This window comes from Podarcis raffonei, chromosome 4 (assembly GCF_027172205.1).
Source record: "Podarcis raffonei isolate rPodRaf1 chromosome 4, rPodRaf1.pri, whole genome shotgun sequence".
NCBI lineage: Eukaryota > Metazoa > Chordata > Lepidosauria > Squamata > Lacertidae > Podarcis > Podarcis raffonei.
Window position 1 is genome coordinate 40,661,292 of NC_070605.1, and position 21,503 is coordinate 40,682,794.

Sequence of the window (21,503 nt, forward strand, 5' to 3'; positions counted from 1 at the left end):
ATTCTGTGTGTATTTTCTTGGGGAACCAGGATTGGAAAGATTGGGCGTGATGCATCCTTGAGAGAGCAGTAGTATGTGTACTGCTTCCTCCTGCCGCTTGGGGTCCAGCAAGGAAGTCTGGGCAAGGGGAAGCTGCCTTGTCCTCTCACCGGCTGGCTCTTGTATGGATGATGCAGCACTGGGGACTTGGGCCCAGCGACCTCAGCCCTTCCTTACAAAGGCTGAGGTTGAGCAGGGCCAACCCTGCTGTTAGGCAGAGTGAGGCAATCACCTCAGATGCAAGTACTTGGAGGAGGGAAGTGTCCTTAGCACTCCTGAGCCTCTGACATTTGATCTCCCTCTGCTGGAGATCAGAGCCACACACACACACCCTGGTGCAGTAAATGATGCCATTCTGTTGCCAGTGTTGTCAGCTTCCATACGTGGAATTGGGGGCAAATGGACCATCTTGTCCTTTGCCTCAGGCTGCAAAATATTTTGAACTGGTTCTGTGGACAGGCAGGAAGAAACAATCTTTTGCTTGCTTATACTAGAGGTTTTTGCTGCCACATTTGCATTTTTCTAGAGGTTTTTTACTGTTGCTTCTGCATTTTTATATTTGTAAATGTATTGTAAAATGCTTGGGGGGAGGGGAGGGGAAACCTGGTAAGAAGCAACGAGCAAGCCAGTAATAATAAACAACTTACAGTGAAATCTTAACCATGTCTACTCAGAATTAAGCATTACTTAATTAATCAGGCCTCTCCTAGGTAAGTGGGGTTGGAATTACAGACAGTTATTTTCAAGTGAAGTGGAAGGGGAACTTATTCACAATTTTTTTCTATTAACCTTTTAAGAATCCATGCTGGCGTAGAAACATCAGTTACTTGTTGAGAATACAGCTTCTTAAACTGTACCACATAGAGTTAAAGTATAAGTACAGTACAGCCTTTGGGTAATTGGTATTCATATATGCTTTTTTTCATATTCTCTCCAAGTTGGAAACAAAAACAGAAACAAAGCTTCAAAAGAAAATATGCCAAGTTGTTCTCAGTCATTTTGAGAAACAATACTCCAAAGAGTTGGGAGAAGTGTGGAACTCAATCAGGTCAATTTTCTGTTTCTTTTCTCTTCTCCCACCCTCCCCCCTTGTTCAATGCACCATAAAATAATTACAGTAAGCATAGCTCCTCAGAATGCAAACTAATGCAAAGTTTTGAGTTTTCAAATGTGCTTTCTGTTTCCTCAGTCTTTTATACTGAGAAGGCGGGGGACAAATCTGATGACTACATAAAAAAGGGATGACAAAGTTCTGGGTTTTTAGGGGTCAACATCATGCCCTCCAAGTGTTGAACTTCAACTTCCATCAGCAACAGCCAGCATGGCCAGTGGTCAAGGATGCAATGCAGGGGATTGGACTAGAATGACCATCAGAGTCCCTTCCAACTCTGCAGATCTCTGATGGAAGTCAAACAGCATCTGGATGGCACCATGTTGCTCTATTTTTCATGAGTAGTCCGGGGCTGAAAGTACATTTTGCCATGTACCCTATTTATCTAATTATTTAGGAAGACATACCTTGTTTTTCAAAGCAAAAACAAAAACATTCACATGGCAGTTCATCGGTTTTCTGGTTTCGTAATAAGATGTAGAGTATAACTGTTAACTTGAAAATATTGTTACTGTTGTTTTCCCTTGCAAATGAAATTATGGGTAAGCATTTGAATATACCTTGATTAAATTTGGATCACCAAGGACTGGAAGAATTGTCCCAGGGATTTGATATGACCCGTTCACTGCTAGTTGGCCATCCCTAATGTAAAAGAAGAGTTCATAATTAGGCACAGGAAGCCTAGTATGCATGCAAATGACACAGGAACATTTCTATTTAATACAGACAAATGGACTAAATTCTATGTTTGTCTGGGTTTGCTCAGCCAGGACTAAGCTGTGCACTTTTTAAAAAAATGACTCTTGCAATGTAAGATAGCCTTTGGGGATTTGCACAATGCCTTTTCTTTGTTTATAGATGATGCAAACCAACCTGTAGATCTGGAATAATGCTTCTGGGACAGAAGAGCAAGGCTGATTTCAGCCTAGAACTTTTCATTTTAGAAATTTCCCTGAGCTTTACTTCAAACACTCGTGTGCTGTTAAGAACATAATAAGAGCCTGCTGGATCAGGCCAATGGCTCACCCAGGCTAGCATCCTGTTCTCCCAATGGCCAGCTAGCGAGGCTGAGAAAGTGACTTGCCCACCCAAGCTGACCCAGAAAGCTTCATGCCATTCAAACCTGTGTCTTCACCATCACGACTAAACACTACACCACTCTGACTCTCCTGTAATACCACAGAAAGCAGAAAGTAAATCATGTGATAAGGGAAAAATTCAAAGGCAGTTTCTATAATCCCACTCACACTAAGAGTGACTCATTCCAGACTAAAAATTAGGTGCAATATGTTACCCTCCTGTAGCCTTTCATTCATTGATCCAAATGGTAATGATGAAAATTCATTTGCATGTAATGCAGTCTGCAAATTAACTGTAGCCCATCATTTTAGCATAAATCTCTGCTTGGTGTTGAGCTGTTTCCTCTCTCCTTTTCCTGATGTTGACACACTTTTGTCTTCTTATATCCCAGCGCATGCCTATGTGTAACATGTATATTTCTTTTTTAATCTCCAGTCAAGTGCTTTCAACACCTCAGTGCTGGCAGTATGCTGTCCTCCTTAATAAATTCAATTTTTCCTCTGAAGTGGAGAATGACTTGCGCTTAAAGGGCTATCGCCTCATTTTCCCGGAAACTTCGTCCTGTTTTCGGCAGTCACTCAAGTGTTACATCAGTAGCAGTCCTGGAAGATTCCCTGCTCAGAAACACAGAGCTGGCAAACTGAAAGAATATTACCTGCTGAATGCAGCGTCAGTTCTGGCTGTGCTGGCCCTGGAAGTTGAGAATGGAGAGAAGGTTTTAGATATGTGCGCTGCTCCAGGGGGTAAATCGATAGCAACGCTTCAGTATGCTTGGCCAGGTAAACCACTGCACTCCTAAACCAATTAGAACACACAAATTGGTTGCTAGATTACTTAAATAACCTATTAAGCAGGTTATTCAGAGGCATTCATTAAGAAAGCTCTTGCGGCATCCTTTCCCCTCCCTATTGCAGTCAAAACCCAGCACATCAGGAACTGGAATCGGAGCTGACTAATGTTTATTTCAAACGCAATCTGCATATTATGCCCTTGCTGCCTGACACCAATTTTTCTGTGGATTAGTCTGAAGGCACATGAAAAGAAGTGCTCTGCGGTCCTCTGATATTTTCACATCATCTTTGTGATACCCTGGTACTCTAATTTTGCAGGGTCAGCTAGAGAGGGAAACAATGCAACCTTGGCATGCTCACGGGGTGCTGATACATTAAAAGAACACTTCCCAGTTTGTTGAATGCAGGAGGCACATGAAAAGGAAAAGAAATGTAAGAGGATTAGCAGGGCCAGCGTTACTATTTGGCAGACTGGGGAGGGTGCCTCAAGCTGCAGATGTTTGAGGGCAGCAGCAAGTTGATTGGAGGACAAGACTTTGTGGGCACATATCCCACCCTATGGGACGCGGGTGGCACTGTTGTTTAAACCACAGAGCCTAAGGCTCGCTGATCAGAAGGTCAGCAGTACAAATCCCCACGACAGGGTGAGGTCCTGTTGTTCAGTCCCAGCTCCTGCCCACCTAGCAGTTCGAAAGCACGTCAAAGTGCAAGTAGATAAATAGGTACCGCTCCGGTGGGAAGGTAAACGGCGTTTCCGTGGTCTGGTTTGCCAGAAGCAGCTTAGTCATGCTGGCCACATGACCCGGAAGCTGTACGCCGGCTTCCTTGGTCAATAAAGCGAGATGAGTGCTGCAACCTGAGTCGGTCACGACTGGACCTAATGGTCAGGGGTCCTTTTACCTTTATCCCACCCTATACTCCCTTAAGCTAGCCTGCTGCCCTCAGAACTGGTGAAGGATGCTGTCCTGTCATCACCCCCAGATCATCTATTCCTGTGGGTGCTTTGCAATAAAAAAGGGACAGTAGGTGCTTCATTGCACACACCTGGAGTATAATGTAGTTTGCCACCAAGTGCAATTTTTACAGTATTTTTATTCTACTGTCAATATATGTGTTCCAAAAGAGACTGCTCGACCATTTGGCTGGATCAGTGGTTCCCAAACCTCCATCTCCCACCCAGCAACTTGAAAATTATTTTTCTTTGTGTTGTAGCAAATGTAATGCTGTGTGCTAGGGCTGTATGATTTTCTTTAAATTATGTTTTTATTGCTTCTTTTATTTCTTACATAGAATTCAAATGGTAATTCAGTAAAATGCAATGTGAGAAATAACAGAAGCAAGTGAAATACAACTAAAATCAGTATTGATATTTAATGTGAAGGATTTGCTGTCTCCTGTCTTCAACCACAAATCCACAGACACACTGTTGACCTCCTGAATGAAGCTTGTGGACCAAGCAGTGGTCCACGTTTTGGGTACCCCTGGGCTAGATCACTGTTCAGCAGTGATGGTTTCCACTCCTCGTATTGTGTACTGTCAAATCATCTGGCAATGGGCGAGACCAATCAATTGATTGTGTCCCCACTACATGCTGATGTGTGTGTTTTTAAATTAGTCCTAATTCTTGAGATAATGTTGCTACTTCTAGCTTCAGCTTCTGATTTCACAGGGATTGTTCTGATAGTCTGGTTTGCATGCCACCTTTTTTTTTATTTTTTTTTATTAAATATTTATTGGTATTTTCAAGAAACATGTAACAAACAAAAACAAAAAATAAACAAAATAAAAACAACACAAAAATACATAAAATTCAAAACTTAACAGAAAAATAGAAAAAACACATAAAGTTTCAATACTTATTTTCCTTAACCCTATTTCTCAGACCTCCTCACACCTCCCCTTCTTGTATTCCAATTTAAATTGTCAATTCAGCAAGTCCTTAACTTATTTCTTCACCCTAGCTTGAACATTTATTCCAACATGCTATTATTTTACTTTACTTCTTTTTTCCATTTCCTCAATTTATTTTTACCAGCCTTATTTTCATTTAGTTTAAAAAAGAAAAGAAAAACCAATTATACCTTATCAAAATTACATATCAATACTTATACCTCATTAAATATTCTTAAACCTTTTTCCTAAAGTCGACCAAAATTTCCCTTCCACGGTTTTCCCAATTTCCATACAGCTAACAAAAAATATATTAAAAAAACAAGGCAGATTATACTTATATACCCTTTGGATTCCCAACCTCCACCCACCCTTTTCCCGGTTCCAGTCCCCAACCAATATCCATCAGTCTTTATGTTATTTAGCCTGGAGATCTCACGTCCGAGGCCCTTATATCTCTCTCAGTTCCTTTCTGCCGGTCTCTTTGATAGTCCTTAATGTTAAACCCCAAGTCTCGGAGAGGCTCCGGCCCAACAGGATCCATGTTGCTTCCAGCCCGTCCTCCACACTTAAAAGCAAAGCCTATGGGGTACTCCAACTCTTGTTTCAAATTTCTTTCAAATCCATATGTCCCCAAAGCTCCAACTTTCACCTTCAGCAAATTTGTAATCCTCAGGTCTTCAGATCTCCTCCAAAGGGGATCTCTCCATTTTTCAGACTCCCATTCAGACCGGGCTTTCCACATCCAATTTTTATTGTCCTTTTTTATCATCATGTCAAGCCTCATATTGCAACTCTCCTTTGGCTCCTGCAGAATTCCAGCTCCTCCTTCATTTTCTTCAAAAGCAACATATTGTTCCATCGTGTCAACACTTTCAGTTTCATTTATTTGTTCAGTTGAATGGGCTTCCTGTTTCAAATCCTTATCAGGCTCAAGACTGTTGTTTACTGTCAAGTATAGTACTGAAACCTCTGTAGACAAAGCACTGTACTCATCTTGTAACTTTCCCAGGAGAACAAATGCTCTGTCCAATTCTGCTTGAATTTTACATGCTCCAGCCATTTTTGTAATGTAATGTCCCTATTACCCCTCTAGGGGGATTTTAGTTCCTTAATATTCCTTTCAGCTCAAAGCCAAAAGTCCAGTTATTTTGTATCAGCCCTCCTTATTTTCAACAAGTTATACCGAATGAGCCAGCAGAAACAGCAGAAACAATGTTCTCTTTTTCCAGCTGACAGCTAGCTGACTGACAGCTAACTTGACAGCTGTCAAACTCTTCAATACAGCAGGCTTTCTCATAGGACGTTCCCGGGTCTAGGGGGGGGGGTGAAACTTCAGCTCCCAAAAAATTCTTTTTATCCTCCAGTAAATCTTCTTATAATGTTAAAACCGTGAAGTCAAGATCTTTTATTAACAAGCAAGAAACAGATTCTCTCGACCTTAGCTGCTCGGTCCTTTGCTTTAAGTTGTTTATAAAGAGGGGGGGTGGACTTCCTTTTTAGCCCCTTCCCGCTCGTTCCAGATCCAAAATAGAAATTTTTTTTAAAAAAGTTCCAATCTCCGTATTACTCACGGGTTGATGTTTTGTAGTCCAATCGATCAAAAGAAGAAGTTGGCGCTCTCTGTCAATGGCTTGCGGCTTCACTCCGTAGACGAGGGAGTACTCTCAGCACCACGCCTCACCCTGCCTCCGTTCCGAAGCCTTTAAAAAGGCTCCGTCCCGGATTGGGGGGGCGCAAATGGTGCCCGCCGAGTCTCTGTGTTCACAGGCATCCGCGCCTGTGATTTTAAGGGTCCCCGCTTCGCCGCAGCGGCCAGACCCAGACGCTACGGAGCCGATTCCCTCCGGAGCTCGGAGGGAATCCGCCATTAAACAATGGCGCCAACCCGGAAGTCCCCGGTTTGCATGCCACCTTGGCCAGTTTGTTGGGACAAGTGGCAAATTGACTGCATGTATTAACTTATCTGAGATTCTATTTCTTTAGGGCTTCTGCACTGCAATGAGTATGACCATTTGAGATCACGCTGGCTGAAGCAGACACTAGAATCCTTCATCCCAGAATCTTTGATGAGTCTCATTACTGTTTCACAGTTGGATGGAAGGCAAATTGGAAATCTTCAGCCTGAAGGCTTCGATAAGGTATCTCTATCATGGCTGCTAGCTTCATGGGGCTCAGACTCTCTCATTCTCCCATCAACCCCTTTTCAGTTCAAGGATATCACAATTCTCAGTGATGGCTCTTGAATAAAACAGGAAGATAAAAACTGTAATTTATTAATTATGCATTTATCCTTTGGGTCGCAGAGGCTTCCATCAGATCTCTCATCAGGGCACTGATATTAACATCATTTTTTCAGTTTGTATCCCACCCTTCCTCCAGAAGGAGCACAGGGCGGCAGACACAGCAATATTAAAGTATTTAAAAAACAAGTATGCCTTTTCAAACTATATGATTCTTTAAGATATTTAGAATAACCCCTCCTGGTGGTACCATGGCCTGCCTTGATTCATCTGCCATCAACTAGGGAAAAGGCATTATTTGCAATGGCACCTACATTATGGAACAATCTCTCCCCACTCCCAAGATCCAGAACACCCCGTCCGGTGCTGAATTTTCAATAGCAATTGAAGACGTTCTTGCTCACCCAAGATTTCAGGGATCCTTGATCACCAGCATAAGGGCTCGCCATTTATTATTAGTGTAGTGTATAGCGTATATATTTCTTACATAGTTTTGTGAAGCTTTATTTTTTTAATGGTTGTATGCTGCTTTGATACCTTTTGTGCAAACTGTTTTAGTAACTTTTTTATAAACATTTTTGTTTTGCATTTCCATAAATGCTTGTATTTGAATAAAATATATGTAGTGCTTGAAATGCAGTAAATATATATATATATGATTTGTAGGGAGATGGCACTGTCATTGGGTGTATTCTCACAGTATGAGATTTTTCAGTCCAGAGTTTCCATGTTCGGTTTATTTTTACTTTGCTATTGGTCACTCAGGTACTAGTGGATGCTCCATGCTCAAATGACAGAAGTTGGTTATTCTGTTCCAATACCCAGCAGGCTACCCTACGATTAGCACAAAGGAAGGCATTATCTGCTATACAGATACAGCTGCTAAGGTAAGAAACACAAAGGAAGATGACTGAAATTCAATAACGCTCAGCCCTGCACTGAAGGACATGCTGAATTGTATTCTGAGGCTCGGTGTCTGTCTGACCCATATACTATCCTCTCCATATGCAGCCACACAGAGCCAGTCATCATTTAAGAAGGCATACAGCTACAGTGTCGTCTCCCAATAACTGGCATGGTTGAGAGAGAGAGAGAGAGATTCTGCTCTTCATGCTGAGCAATAGGCCTTTAACTAGGACAGTCACAGGAGGCAGAGGAACAAGTTTGCGCTTACTTGCCTTTTAATGTACTTCAGTACAACACAGTCTCCTAAACCTTTTTTCAAAAAGCTTTTTCTTTACCCGTAGAAAAAATAATACAATTTTTTATCACCTCAGTACAGTTTGGGGGACAAATGTATCCTAAGAAAGCCATAAAAAATATATTACCTGAGTGAAGGTATGAAATGCAAGACCATTTGCACCTGTAGTATAATAATATTGTTGCCTGTAAGTCATCGGGTCAACAGTACCCCACAATGTTAAGTATGTACACCTACAAGAATGGCGTGTAGAGTCTAACTGACCTTGCAGTTTCTAAAATGTGAAATGGCACATTGCATCATTAACATGCATAAAACATTGGCTGCTACATTATTATTTTTTGCCATTGCCCTTCTCTTGGTGTCCACAGTGCTAGAGCATTACTCTTGACATTTCAGGTAAGCTGAGTATGTTTCTAGACTCAGCCTAGGATTTGATCCCCTCCAGATCTGTTAGGAAGAGTTGGTTTTGGGTTGTTTTATCCATTGTAGATTGTTTAGTTTCCAAATAATACCAGCATTTAAGTAGGAAATGTATATGTACTATGTTTGGGGAGGGGAGGGGAGAGGAACCACCATTGGTCACCATTTGATCATGCGTTTGGAATTATCCACAACACTTTCTGTTTCATTATAATAAACAACAATCTCATGCTTTCTATCTGATTTCTATCTGAAATTGCTGCATCATTATGCATTGAAGGGAAGAGAATTGCTGTTCTCCCTTTTTTTGGCGCGTAACAAAAGTGTCGAAGTCTTCTAAACCAAGAAAGCTGCTGTTGACACTTCTGGATTTGTAGACGAGGGTTTGTGGCCACATTTCTGATTTGATTGTTTTCCCGAGTCATGTTTTCCTTAGCCAACCTTCTGACTGGCGGCACACTGATCAGAAAGCTGTTAGTTGTTATATTCTGTGCAAAACCCTGTAAATGGGTTCTTAAGTTTCTTGTTCAACCAAGCTGGCCAAGATTATGAGCTGCTCAGGCTGACTGCTCACGAAGAGGCTTGAGGCAACTCTCAACATCACATTTCGGAAAGATATTCTTGTAAACAGAAGAAGGGGGTCACTTAAAGGCCCTTGATGGGAAACTGCCATTAAGTCTGGCCACCTGTTGAGATGAAGGTCCATGTTGCTTGCAAACATTTACAGATGCAGTTGGCCTCAAAATGATCACAGAAGCAGAATCTGTATCACTCAAAATAAATTCTACAACTGGCTATGATGGGAGAGGGGACAGTTTTGCTGGGGCACAAGGCAAGTTCTAACTGGGAAAAAAGGTTTTAAAACTTGGATCAGATTTGCTTATTTGTATCTAATCAGGTTCATATGGGAAAGGGCTTACTAATCTTACTATTCCCAATTCTTACTAAATGTGTTAATTTAGCCAACTTTGTAATATGGGATATATTCCATAGTATTCCATGTGTCATATTTGACAACAGGGCATCCTAGTTTTTTTTAAAAAAAACTTTGACTGCTCACTTACTTCTTCATAAAGAAAAATTATGTTCTATCCAGAGGAGACGTTTTCAGCTGGGATAGAAACCTAAGAGCATACTCACAAATGTTCCCAGTGGGACCCTATACTATACCATGTATAGCCCTGGTGCTGTGTTTTATCAGTGTTCCTAGCCAGATCATGCGGCCAGGAGGAGAGTAGTGGTGTGTACATGGTCTCTTTCCAGCCAACATTGGGCTTGGATAGTGTTGACCTGCACTATAAACAGGAACCCATTTCAGGCCATTTTCATTGTTAAAACCTCCTGTAGGTGATCTGGGAATCGTGATTTTGGTTTGTACAGTGCTGAAAATCTTGAGGGTGGGGATCTAGGCTGTGTGTGGAGTACCTAGCCAACTCTCAGAAGTAGAATTCCCAGAAATCCTCAAGAATAAGGAGGAGGGAGCTGTAATAGATAAACAATTAACAGGAAGAATTTTTTTTCTCGCGCGCCTAATTAAAACAAGTGTGTTGGGTCCAGAGGACATTATTCCTGCTTTGGTCACATCAAAATCAGTGGGACTAATAGCCTGATTTACTTTATGTGGGATTGCAACTTTCATCAGCACTTGGTTATTGCTAGCCAAGCCCATACAATTAAATTAATTTTCCAAATAATGTATTCTAGGTTTTTCATCTGTCTTCAAGAAAATTCATGACTTGAATTAGGTGTATTTGGTTTACTGTTGCTTATACTGCTGCCCTTGCCTTATGTTTTACTGAGGCAAGTAGAAATGATTAGAAATGTAAAATGTAGAGCCATATAATATGATAAGGTTATATGAAAGAGGAGGCCAATGAGTTAAGCAAGGATTCCCCCCCCCCCACTTCCTCATTCATTTTCTCCCGCTATATATTATTTTATGGCTATTGATCAAATACTAAAGCTTTTTAATGTAGTGCTATGTTTCACCTCAGAAGTATCCCAGCTGTCAGGATGAATTGAGAGAGAAATAAAATAGTTTGTTTTCCTAAAAGTAGTGTTCTTTATGGAACGCTCTCATAAATGGCAGCACAAGGGAAGGTTGGGGACTGTTTTTCCCCCTTTTCTTTGCATGACTTCCTCAAGAAAAGGTCTACAGGAAGCTTGTGATTTATAACCGAAATATGAGTGTCTTATTGCAGTAATGCATCATGTCACCCATTTCCTTTGGAGAAATCAATCACATTTAAAACACTGACCTCCTTCAGTTTTCTCTTTCCAATATTTGACATGTAAAATCCAATTTGTGAACTCCTGGCTCAAGGAAGCATACATCATTCAGTGAAATTTTTGCAAATTTGTATAAATCATTCTAGATTATAATGCTGAAGTGGAACATTCTTGACAGCAGGAACCTTGTTGGTAGAGAAAAATCCAAACAAACCAAAATTGCCCATCTCCCCAAAGCACATTTAATCCAATTGGGCCTGCTGTCTAGAAGAGAGAGAAATTGTGTGTTTGATGAAAGCATACCAGGCTACAGCAATAGCAGCTGCAAACCAATAACTTTTCTGCTATAGTTTTGAATATTAATTCAGCCGTCCACCTCTCGTTATTCATAAATAAATAAAACAATAAATGCATTGATTAATCCATTGTTATACATCCCTTTTCTGTTATGCCTTCTGGCTAAAACAAATAAAAGTAAGTTATTAATACTATAACATTTCACTGTTTTGCCATGAATCAGCAAGACTCTGAAACAGTGGGATTTTACAGCTTATGTGTGTGCATGAGATCATTCCATGTGGTTTATTACCCATTAACATATTAACACGCTGGCTAAGGGCTAATGTCTTGGAGTGAAAATCACCGCCATTCTGCTTCTCCTTAGGTCTTGCTGCCGCGCTAACCAGGTCTAGGCTGTGGTCTGGCTTAACGTTACAGTCAACCCTGAGCTTGTGTTCATTTCCTCCAAACAAATTTTAGTTACAGCTCATGGTTTGGCTGAAGGGACTGTTGGAGGGCGAGTGTGATGTTTGGAGCATCTATGAGTACACGTGGCTTCCCACTTCACACAGTTGCCCTCTCATCTGTTGAGGTTAGCAACAATGTAGAAGGGGGTAGGCTGGCATGCTCACAGCCCTCGGTGTTTAGTTGGCCATGAAGAGGGCTAGCTTCAACTGTGCTTCCGGGTCTGGATTGCAGGTAACCGTAGCTTGCTAAATTTGGGCGTTATGGTAACCTCAAAGTTATTGGAGGCCAGAAAGTGAAGGAGTGATTTGGAACTAATCAGGGAAAGGATTATGAGACTGCACAGATTTGAGGCATAGCACTGGTAGCCAGACCACGGTTTTCCTATGCCATGCAAACGGACCTAACAGCTCACTTTTCATTTTGATCAAAGAATCACAGTAATTTAGAGCTTTACTTTTTCCACATGTTATAAATGGCTGCAAGGCTGGAACACACAGTGGGAGAAGTGAGTGATGTACAGTCAGGCACAAAGTACTGCTGTGATCGTTCAAACATTTCTCTAGGTATATTTCTATCTATAGTTTGGACAAAGTATGGCACCAGTTTCTGTCTGGTTTGGAGTTACGATTATTAATCTAGTAGTCTATATCAGATGTTCCTTTGAATCTTTCTTTTCTTTAAAAGCAGGCATGGCCAAGTGTTAATTGGGCATGTTCTTAGGAGAAGGGGTGGAGCTACATTTATTAATTCATTGCATTAATCACCCTCCTAAGAGCCTAGGGTGATGTACAATAAAACAAAAATAGCTACAAGAGACATCAACCATGTTTTCAAAATACATATTTTTTCCTTTCACCTTGCACTACTTACGAGAGAGTGCTGAGTTTTAGTGCCCATTCAAACTAAATTTTGGGCCATGTAGAGAAACTTAGTGTGAAGCCCCATCGCCCTAGCAGAAGTACTTATATGGGTTTCTGCTTGTGGGACCAAGTAGTTGACTCTAACTCATAGTGTGTTACAAGGGTAGCCAATTTGATGCCCTCAAGCTGTTGCTGGGCTACAACTCCCATGTGCTTCAGCATGACCAGCAGTCAGGAATGATGGGAATTTATTCAGTATTTGTTTTCTATCCCTTGGGTCTATTATACCTCTCTTGGTTTGCCTCCATCCAGATTTCCAAGAATGCTGTCAGTGCTCCAGATAAAAGATATATAGACTGGACTTAGGTTTGGAATTTAATGTATGTTTAGATGTAAGCACCATCTTATAAGAGGCACTCCCCCTTCTCTCATGTATGGGATGAATGCCTCTTCTGATGCCGTTATGACAAAGAAACAACACTTCAGAAACAATGCTTTCCAACCTATATGCAAATTTAATGATGCAGCTAAAACTCATATGATCAGTTCAGTCGGGTTTTAGCCCTAGCCACAGTGCCCTGCAGCATCCCTCAAAGCCTTGTTCTTTTTCTACACATATACACAAATCTTTTTCGCAACATGCACACTCCCATCTCTATAGAACTCTGCAAACTGAGAGGGGTGACAGATCCCCCACAGAAGCTCCCTTTTTTTGCCAGGGCTTCCCTCCTCCCCCAGGAAACAGAAGAATCTTTCTTTTCGTTTCATAGGTTGAAAAGCTACACTAAGTTACAGAGCTTCTTATACACCCTTTTAAGACCAACGGCTTTAAGGGCAGCAATATTGTAGCTATACCAGCTGGATAAACTAAAATGTAGAGGTTAATCAAGATTGCAGCCTCTGTCTCTCCCCCTCCCTCCCCAGGCACGGTCTGTTTTGGATAACAAAAATTAGATGAAAACAATGGATGACTATGTGAATGATAACAGTTCAGCTAATATTTCAACTTCATCTATATCCCTTTCAACCTAAAATGCTGTTTTCTCTTGGCTGAGTTTTATACAAAAGGAGCTATCGTCACCTCCATAACGAGAGGTGAGACATGTATGAAGCTTTCTGGCACTGTTTTTGGCACATCACCAATGCCAGCATGTCGCCACGCTTCAGAGGCATATGATAAATTGCATATTGTGGATACAGAAGGGATTTTCTGGCCTTTTCGGATTGATTTTGTATGGGAGGGGAAAGCCTACAATAACTGGGGAATGTAAGTGGAGTGACTGTGATGTGGCTAGGACAGGTTGATCTTTAAAAGGAAAACAAAATCTATGATCACTTTCATAAGAAGGAATGTGGGGATGAAAGTAAATGTGATTTCAGCTGCTTGAGTGGCTTAGAGGGGATTGCTTTTCTGCTGATCAGAAGCAGCCCGGCGTTCTCAGAAAACGACTTCTAATAGCAAACACGAGATGGCAGCGTTGAAGTACAGCATAATCTCCCATAACTCAGCCTGGAATTTTTGCTTTCTCTTTTTGCTGCTGTTTTAATACGAACAATGGATAAATTAGGGACATAATTAATGCTGGTCCTTCTAACAGGATAAAGAACATGTAATTAGTCTCTCAAGGAGTGGGCTGAGGAAGTGGAGTTTGTAATGTGAATGACTGTGCCAACTCTATTACCCTATCTGTATGTATGTATGTATGTATGTATGTATGTATGTATGCCTATCTCTGTATACAGTGTGTGTGTGTGTGTGTGTGTGTGTGAGAGAGAGAGAGAGAGAGAGAGAGAGAGAGAGAGAGAGAGACCAAGAGCAAATAAATAGCAATCTATCACGAAGTTTAATGTGCCTTTATGTGAAGGAGTTGCTTTTTGGCAACTCCTAGCGACAAAAGATTGGGGGGGGGGAGCTGACAGTTAAAATGTCAAGTTTTTCAAAGTTGCTGAGAATTTGAAGTGATACTTATTGCTCCTATATTCTCTTTTGCTTTTTTTGCCTTTTTTCTTTTCGTGTTTGTTTTCTCTCCAGCTACTGCTAATGGAATCCTTTAAAGGATATTCAGAATGCGTTAACAGCTTTTAAGTCTTCAGAGCGCTTGGGATAAAAAAAGGTTTACTGTCCCATTTATATCCATGGCTTAAATCCACATTCTTCAACTTCCCTGCTTTGTGATTGATCCATTTATCGGTCGTTCTTTGAGCTGGTGCTAAATTTGCGATTAATTGAGCCTTGCTTAAATTCATAATAATGCTGCGTATAATTTAAAAAGCCCTTTCCTAGAGTGCTTAAAACACTTCACATTTTATATCAGTAACCCTTAAAGAAGCCCTGTAGGATTGACCAGTATTATTACCATATTACAGTCTGTGGGGGAAGTAAAGGGGTGATTCAAGAAAGTTGGTTGTGCTTAAGTTTAATTAAGAACAATGGGCCAAGGTAGTTGCAACTTATTTCTCAGTGATTTCAATGGAATACAAGTGCAACTAAATTACTTTGGATTAGGGTCACATCTACACCATACATTTAAAGCACATGGCCCTCCCAAAGAATCCTGGGAACTGTAGTTCACAGACCTACAGTTTCCAGTACCCTTCAACTACAGTTCCCATGATTCTTTAGGAGGAAGTGTGGATTTGACTCAGGATACAGATATGTTTTCTTCCGCCTCCTTCCATCTTCCTGTCCTTTCTATCACTTCTCCCTAAAAGTAGTCTTAGTGCCATTGGCACAAATCAGCCAAATGTAAGAGTATGGCCTATATTACATGATGTCTTTTCCCAGTTTGTTGGCAGGTTACTGCTACAGAATTTTGGTTTAATACAAATCTTCAACAAATTGAAACTTTCAAATACACTATATAACCGTTTGTTGATGGTTTATCATTTGGCTAAGTTCTGATACACAGAAGCCAGTTTGACCTTGTCCCTCGTATTCTATAGCACAATTTAAATATTAGTATGTAATATCATTCCCAATAACAGCAGTGTATGAGGATATGTAATATTCCTGCATCGGGAGTGTATGTGGATAGTCTGCCCATTGAGCCCTAGAATGCTATACTGCTAAGCAAGCTGGTGCCCTCAAAATAGGTAAGATGGCGAAATGAAAAGGCGAGTTTCTAGTGAAAAGCAATATTGGGTGTGAGTTTCGGAAAGAGATGCACCATAATCAATGTTTAACAACTGTAGTTGCAAACACAAATGAGGACTTTTTATGAGCATGTGACTTACTTCATCTTTTAGTGTGCATATCTAGTTTTAGCAGTTCTCTCTACACAGTCAGCATCGCAGGTATAACATGATGCTGTTAATAATAAGAACCCCAAAGTGCTATTCTAATAGAAAATTTAATGATACAAAATTAAGACTTTAAAAGTATTATCTCAAATAACACACTAATGGTTTCTGTATCGGATTTTATATTCCTTAGTTGCGTGTTGAGAAGTGTATGACTTGCTGCTGATAAGCTAGGCAATGTCCAGTCCATGGAAAGTGTGGATCTTACTACAAGGCTTTCTCATTTGAAATGCATACGTTGAATCAATCCAACTCAACCTTTCCTGTTCCTTGCACACAGGTCTGCAATTAAAGCCTTGCGTCCTGGAGGATCCCTGGTTTATTCCACATGCACTCTTTCTAAGGCAGAGAATGGTGATGTCGTAACACACATCCTCGACTCCTGCAGCAATGTATGTCCAGTGGATATGAGCGCCCTGGCCAGTTCTGCATCCCAGGAATTCACTCTTGCTTCTGGTGTCCAGCAGCATGAACTTCTAGTACTTCCAGAAAGGGGGAAAGCTTGGGGACCAATGTATGTAGCTAAATTAAAGAAAATGTGATTGATATTCTTCTTGTGGTTGCAGTTCTTTTAGGTCATAATGACCAATCCTTTTCTTAGGGGCAACAGCTTTTTGAAGTGAAAACCTGAACAGGAGATTGAAATCCAATCTCTTCTATTTGCTGGCAACATCCCCCTCCATTTTTCTATTTCGGCACGCAATTAGAAGATTGGGGGAGGAGCAGGGATGCCCAATGGGACATGCAGAGATGTGTTTTCAGTAATTGCCCCAATTCCGAATGTGAATTGTAGGCATGTTGAAGAACACCCAGTTCACTAGTCTGTGGGCCATGTGTGTGCACTTGCCTGTAGCTTGTAACAGAATTGTCAGAATTTGAGCACTCATTTTAAATCCAGTTAAAATATATTTGCTTGTAGAAACTTATTTGAACACAGGATGACACTAAGAGCAAACAGTTTATAAAAATGGAAGCAGTTGTTTCATATATTCAGAGCTCCTCACTACACAAAACAGGGGAACATTTCAGGAACAAATGTCTGCTACGAATTCTATTTTTTTATGAGAACAGCGGTGGAGACTTCGTATTAGAATCATAGAATTGTAGAGTTGGATATTCTGATGGTATCTTCTAGTTCTGCGCACACATTGAGCAGTGGACAGCAAGTTAAGACCTAGATCACACTAATCTATAATGCAGTGTCACCTGCACCCTGCAAATAGTGACAACTGGAAACCCTTTTGTCCAAGATCCTTCTGCTCAGCTGCAGAGCTCAAATTTGGTTTGCCAAAATAGTCTTGTTTTGGAATTGCTTCACCAACCTTCCGTTTCCAAGGATGTTCAGTGAATCCTAAACAGCCGCCATCAACCTCATTTAACCGGGAAAAGTTGCTGAGCAGGCATCTCTTTAGCTAGCTCTAGAAACATTAACTTTCTACTGCTTATTAGCAAGTAAGTATGTTAAATAGAAAGTTCAGCCACTGGATAGCATTTCTTTTGAATGCAAAGAAGTAACTTGGGTTTTGTGATTTTCAGATGCTATGTTGCTGGAACAGTTTTCAGGACAATGAGAGGTTGATTTAAAGTTATTAACATTTTATTTTCCACTATCCCACCAGATTATGCATATCATTGTGCACTTTTAAAAAGTCAGCGTCTAGTTTATATGGAGAATTTGTCCCTTTATGGTGAAGCTGTGTCATGTGCCAACAAAATCAGTTTTATTATAAAGTAACTTGTTCCCGTAGAGGATTGTTTTCTGCCTCCCTTGGAGGTTGTAGATGACACATGGAGACCAGCTTATTGTTACTGCTTTTACCTCTGTCAGAATATGCAATGAAAGAGTTGATTGTGTTGAAAGGCCTCTAAAACAGCAGATTGTCAAGCAAATGTGGTGCTTTGGCATGGAGTTTGGAGACATAAATGCATCTTATCTGGCAGCTGCAAAACAAAATACTTGAAATGAAACTAGGATGACAAATGGCAGTAGCCGCCACACAGTGTTACAAGAGCATTTCTACGCAAATTCAGCCATAATTACTGGTATAAACAATCCTGAACAAATGGCTTGTCTAAAGCAATGTCAGTTCTATTCTGAATGCAAGAGAGAATGAAGAAATGGCACTCTCAAGCAAATGTCCACTCATAATTTATGAATTATTGCAAAACAATACTAATATTTATTTCTTCAGTATTGATCATCACTGAATATTTCAATTTTAAAGCAGGGAATGATGAAATAAAATAATAGCAGCATGTCGAAAATAATATACAAATATTACAGAATCCATAGAAACAATCGATAAATAAATTAACAGCTCCATCATAAAACAAAACTAAACTGATGTTAAGGCAACAATTAGCATTTCCAATTTAACCAAGTATCTGGATATAGAAAATAGGATATTCAAAGTGAAACAACCAAACAGCCTTAGCAGTTGTTCCTATCCCATCTCTCAACCGGAGCAACCCACTCTCTCCCCTTATTTTTCACATGAAGGCTGCACTCTGTGTCAACAGATTTTCACTCTAGAGCTTATGAGCAGCTTCCCACCCATCACTCTCAGTATCCAATCCAGCCAGGTTTTCACTCTGAGTGACATCAACCCTTGCCTCAATTCTCCCCAGCAAAAACCTCCCACCTTTTTCTACAATAGCAATAGAGCAAAATATGCAAGAGAAATAGAGTTGAGATACCCAAGTAATGACACCAAAGGGGCACAACCCCTGGACTGTAACTTCCATTATTGGCCATGGTGGCTGGGGCTGAGGAGTTGGGAGTCCAGCTACATCTGGAGGGTCACAGCTTTCCTGTCCCTGATACACGATGCTGTGCTAGATGGACCAATACTTCAATAGACCAAGGCCACTTCCAATGGACCTATGCTCCCAGGCCATTAGGATTTCCCACAAGGACAGCCTAAGACTGACTCATATGCAGAATGGCTCTCCTAAAACCTACGAAGAGTCTGCTGGATTAGGTGAGTGGTGTTAGAATTCCTGCTCCATGATTGCAGTTATGGGATTTTTGTCTATCACATGACGGTGTATGTTTTGACTCCACATAGTGGGAAGTGACGGAGACAGGATATTGTGGTTACTGTGTTCCATGAAGTGGGACTATTGTCCTTTGTTCTTTTTCTCTTTGCTGTCTGATGCGAGAAAGAGAGGGAGCCATGTTGCAGTGCTCCTTGTGTGTTTATAAGTAAACAAAGTAGATTACCAAAAATGCTGAGTTGCGGAGGTCTGTTACGCAAGCTGCGAAGACTCTGTGGATCCCTAAGTGTGCTGATATCTGTTGGCATCGGTCGCTGTGATGTTCAGACAGAAGAAAGCTTTTGAAGCTCCCGAAAGAAAGACCAGTCTGGCGTGTGTCTCTGCCAGGGTCCTACTCGAGAGTAGGACGAGCTTCTGACAAGTGGCTCATCTAGTCAAGCATCGTGTTCTCACAGTAGTCAATTAGATGCCCTATGGGGGACCCGCAAACTGGATCTGAGGAAAACAGCACTCTTCCCTCCTATGCTTTCCAACAGAAAGCATACTCCAACTATGGAGATAGAACATATCCATGAAGGTTAGTAGTCACTGATGGATATGTTCTACCTCCGCAGTTTACAAAAACTGTTTACAGGAATTCACGCCACCATAAATGGTTATGTGTCTCCTTTAGCATCATACTGGTCGTATTTACTTAGTAAGGTCAGTGAGACCTGCTCTTAAGTAACTGCACAGCCTCGCAGCCTTTGTTGTTTAAGACTGAGAAGTCCTCCATGCAGGGTGCCAATAGATTGGGCTAGCCTCCAAGGCTACAGCATTTAGTAACAGCATGTTTAAAAGCTCCCTCAGCCCACATAACAGTGAAGCAATTAAAAGGCACCACCAAGCTATAACATAATTTTTAAAAACCCAGCAATTCATGAAGCCAGCACGTTCACATAAAACTGCCAAAAATAATAATAAAAATGTGCAGATCAAAGTTTGTACAGACCACAGAGGCACTTTAAACACACAATCCACCCCAACCTAACCCTTAAAAGCTCCCAGAATGGATTTTACCGCATCTCGTACATATATTTAGGTGTCAACATGCATTTATCAGCCTAATGATGAACTACACATGGCTTCCCCCACAAGAATCCTGTGAACTGTACTTACAGGTGATGGGAATTGTTGCTCTGTGAGGTGGAAACTAGAGTTCCCAGGATTCTTTGAGGGAATGACCTATGAATGTGCTTTCGATGTATGGTATGGTTGTGACCACAGGCCATATTAAAATCAGTTCTCCACCACAGTTCTAGCCTTGCTTATTTGAAAAACAAGTAACATTGATTTCAGTGGGCCTGAGATTGCAGATCTGTAATGAAGCCCAGCTTTTCAAACATTCTTCCACTGTATTTTGGATTATGCTGCTTCAAGTTATTTTCAGCTGTGTGTTTGATTTGCGTGCTGAATAAAATATATTCTTGCTTTTCTGCTACACTTTCTACATGGTAAATGAAACTGATGGAAAGTGTTGCAGCAGGGATATTGTGATTCACCCAGCTGAATTTGTATCTTGAAATGATTCCAAATTCTGGCATTACATGTAATATTCTGGGGATTACTGCTGTTAGGTGTTTTCAGATTGTCATCTGAATGTATTAAGAACTGTATTTTTTCGTGTGATTATTCTTCAGGTTTCAAGGGCAATTTTATAACCTTTATGACTCTGATGATCAGCTTGTACACAGGCACTGCCTTGAACAAAGTCAAACCATTGGTCGATCCAGCTCACAGCAAGTTCCAGTGTTTGTTTTCCAGTCATACCTGGACATGCAAGGAATTCTTCTTAAAAACTAGGGAACAAACAAAACTTCCAGCAACTGGCAAACCCGTCACCCAACCCCCCCCCCAAAAAAACCCAACCATGATTGGGTCAGGTGAAGATCTAGTGAGTTGGCATCCTATTCAGATCTGGGAACAGCTTCCAGTTCCCAGTCTAAAGTGATCCTGTCAGGGTGCCTGCAAAGTGATTGATATGGTTAATACAAACTAGAGATTTCTGCTGAGCTGCCAGGCTGCACTCTTAGCCTTGCCTTTGAGGACGAGAAGCCTGAGACAGCAACAACAAAAGCATCACAGGGAATGCCAGGCAGCTATTTTTGCCAGGGTAACTGGAAGGACTCAAATGGAAGAAAGACAAGACATGCATTTGCTATACCTTTTGTGTGTTATCACCAGAGCATTTTTTTAAAATTAAAAAGGCCTCTTTCTCTCAAATTTAATAAGCACATTTCTGGGATTACATAATTAGAATTGGCTTTTTCTGTGTCAAACACTGCATTAGAGAGAGAGAGAGAGAGAGAGAGAGAGAGAGAGATTGAGATTGAGCACACTGGAGTCCAGCAATGCAATGTCTGGAAATGTCCTAGGAGATGCGGAAATGTATGGTAACAAATCATTGAGATGTGTTGCTTAGAACAGGAATGCCCAGATAAGGCTGAGAAAAACTCCCATCTGAAAGCCTAGCAAGCCGGTCTTCCTGTGTTCCTATGAAGTGTTTTAAGAAAAAAATACAGCTGGTGTTCTCCTAAATGATTTGCAGCCTGT

General features: G+C 40.9%; 1 protein-coding gene across 3 annotated transcripts in view; it reads left to right on the forward strand.

Moving 5' to 3' along the window:
• Positions 1–21,503, forward strand: part of NSUN3 (NOP2/Sun RNA methyltransferase 3) — a 103,328-nt gene that overhangs the window by 1,775 nt on the left and 80,050 nt on the right. The window contains exons 2-6 of one of the 3 annotated variants that reach the window (XM_053386358.1): positions 978–1,087; positions 2,666–3,009; positions 6,898–7,052; positions 7,920–8,041; positions 16,195–16,462. In XM_053386358.1, coding sequence (XP_053242333.1) covers positions 978–1,087; positions 2,666–3,009; positions 6,898–7,052; positions 7,920–8,041; positions 16,195–16,456 — 993 coding nt within the window. In that variant the 3' untranslated portion in view covers positions 16,457–16,462. Of the gene's footprint in view, positions 1–977; positions 1,088–2,665; positions 3,010–6,897; positions 7,053–7,919; positions 8,042–16,194; positions 16,463–21,503 lie in introns of those variants that run through there. The other 2 variants (XM_053386361.1, XM_053386359.1) reach the window with 2 other exon arrangements.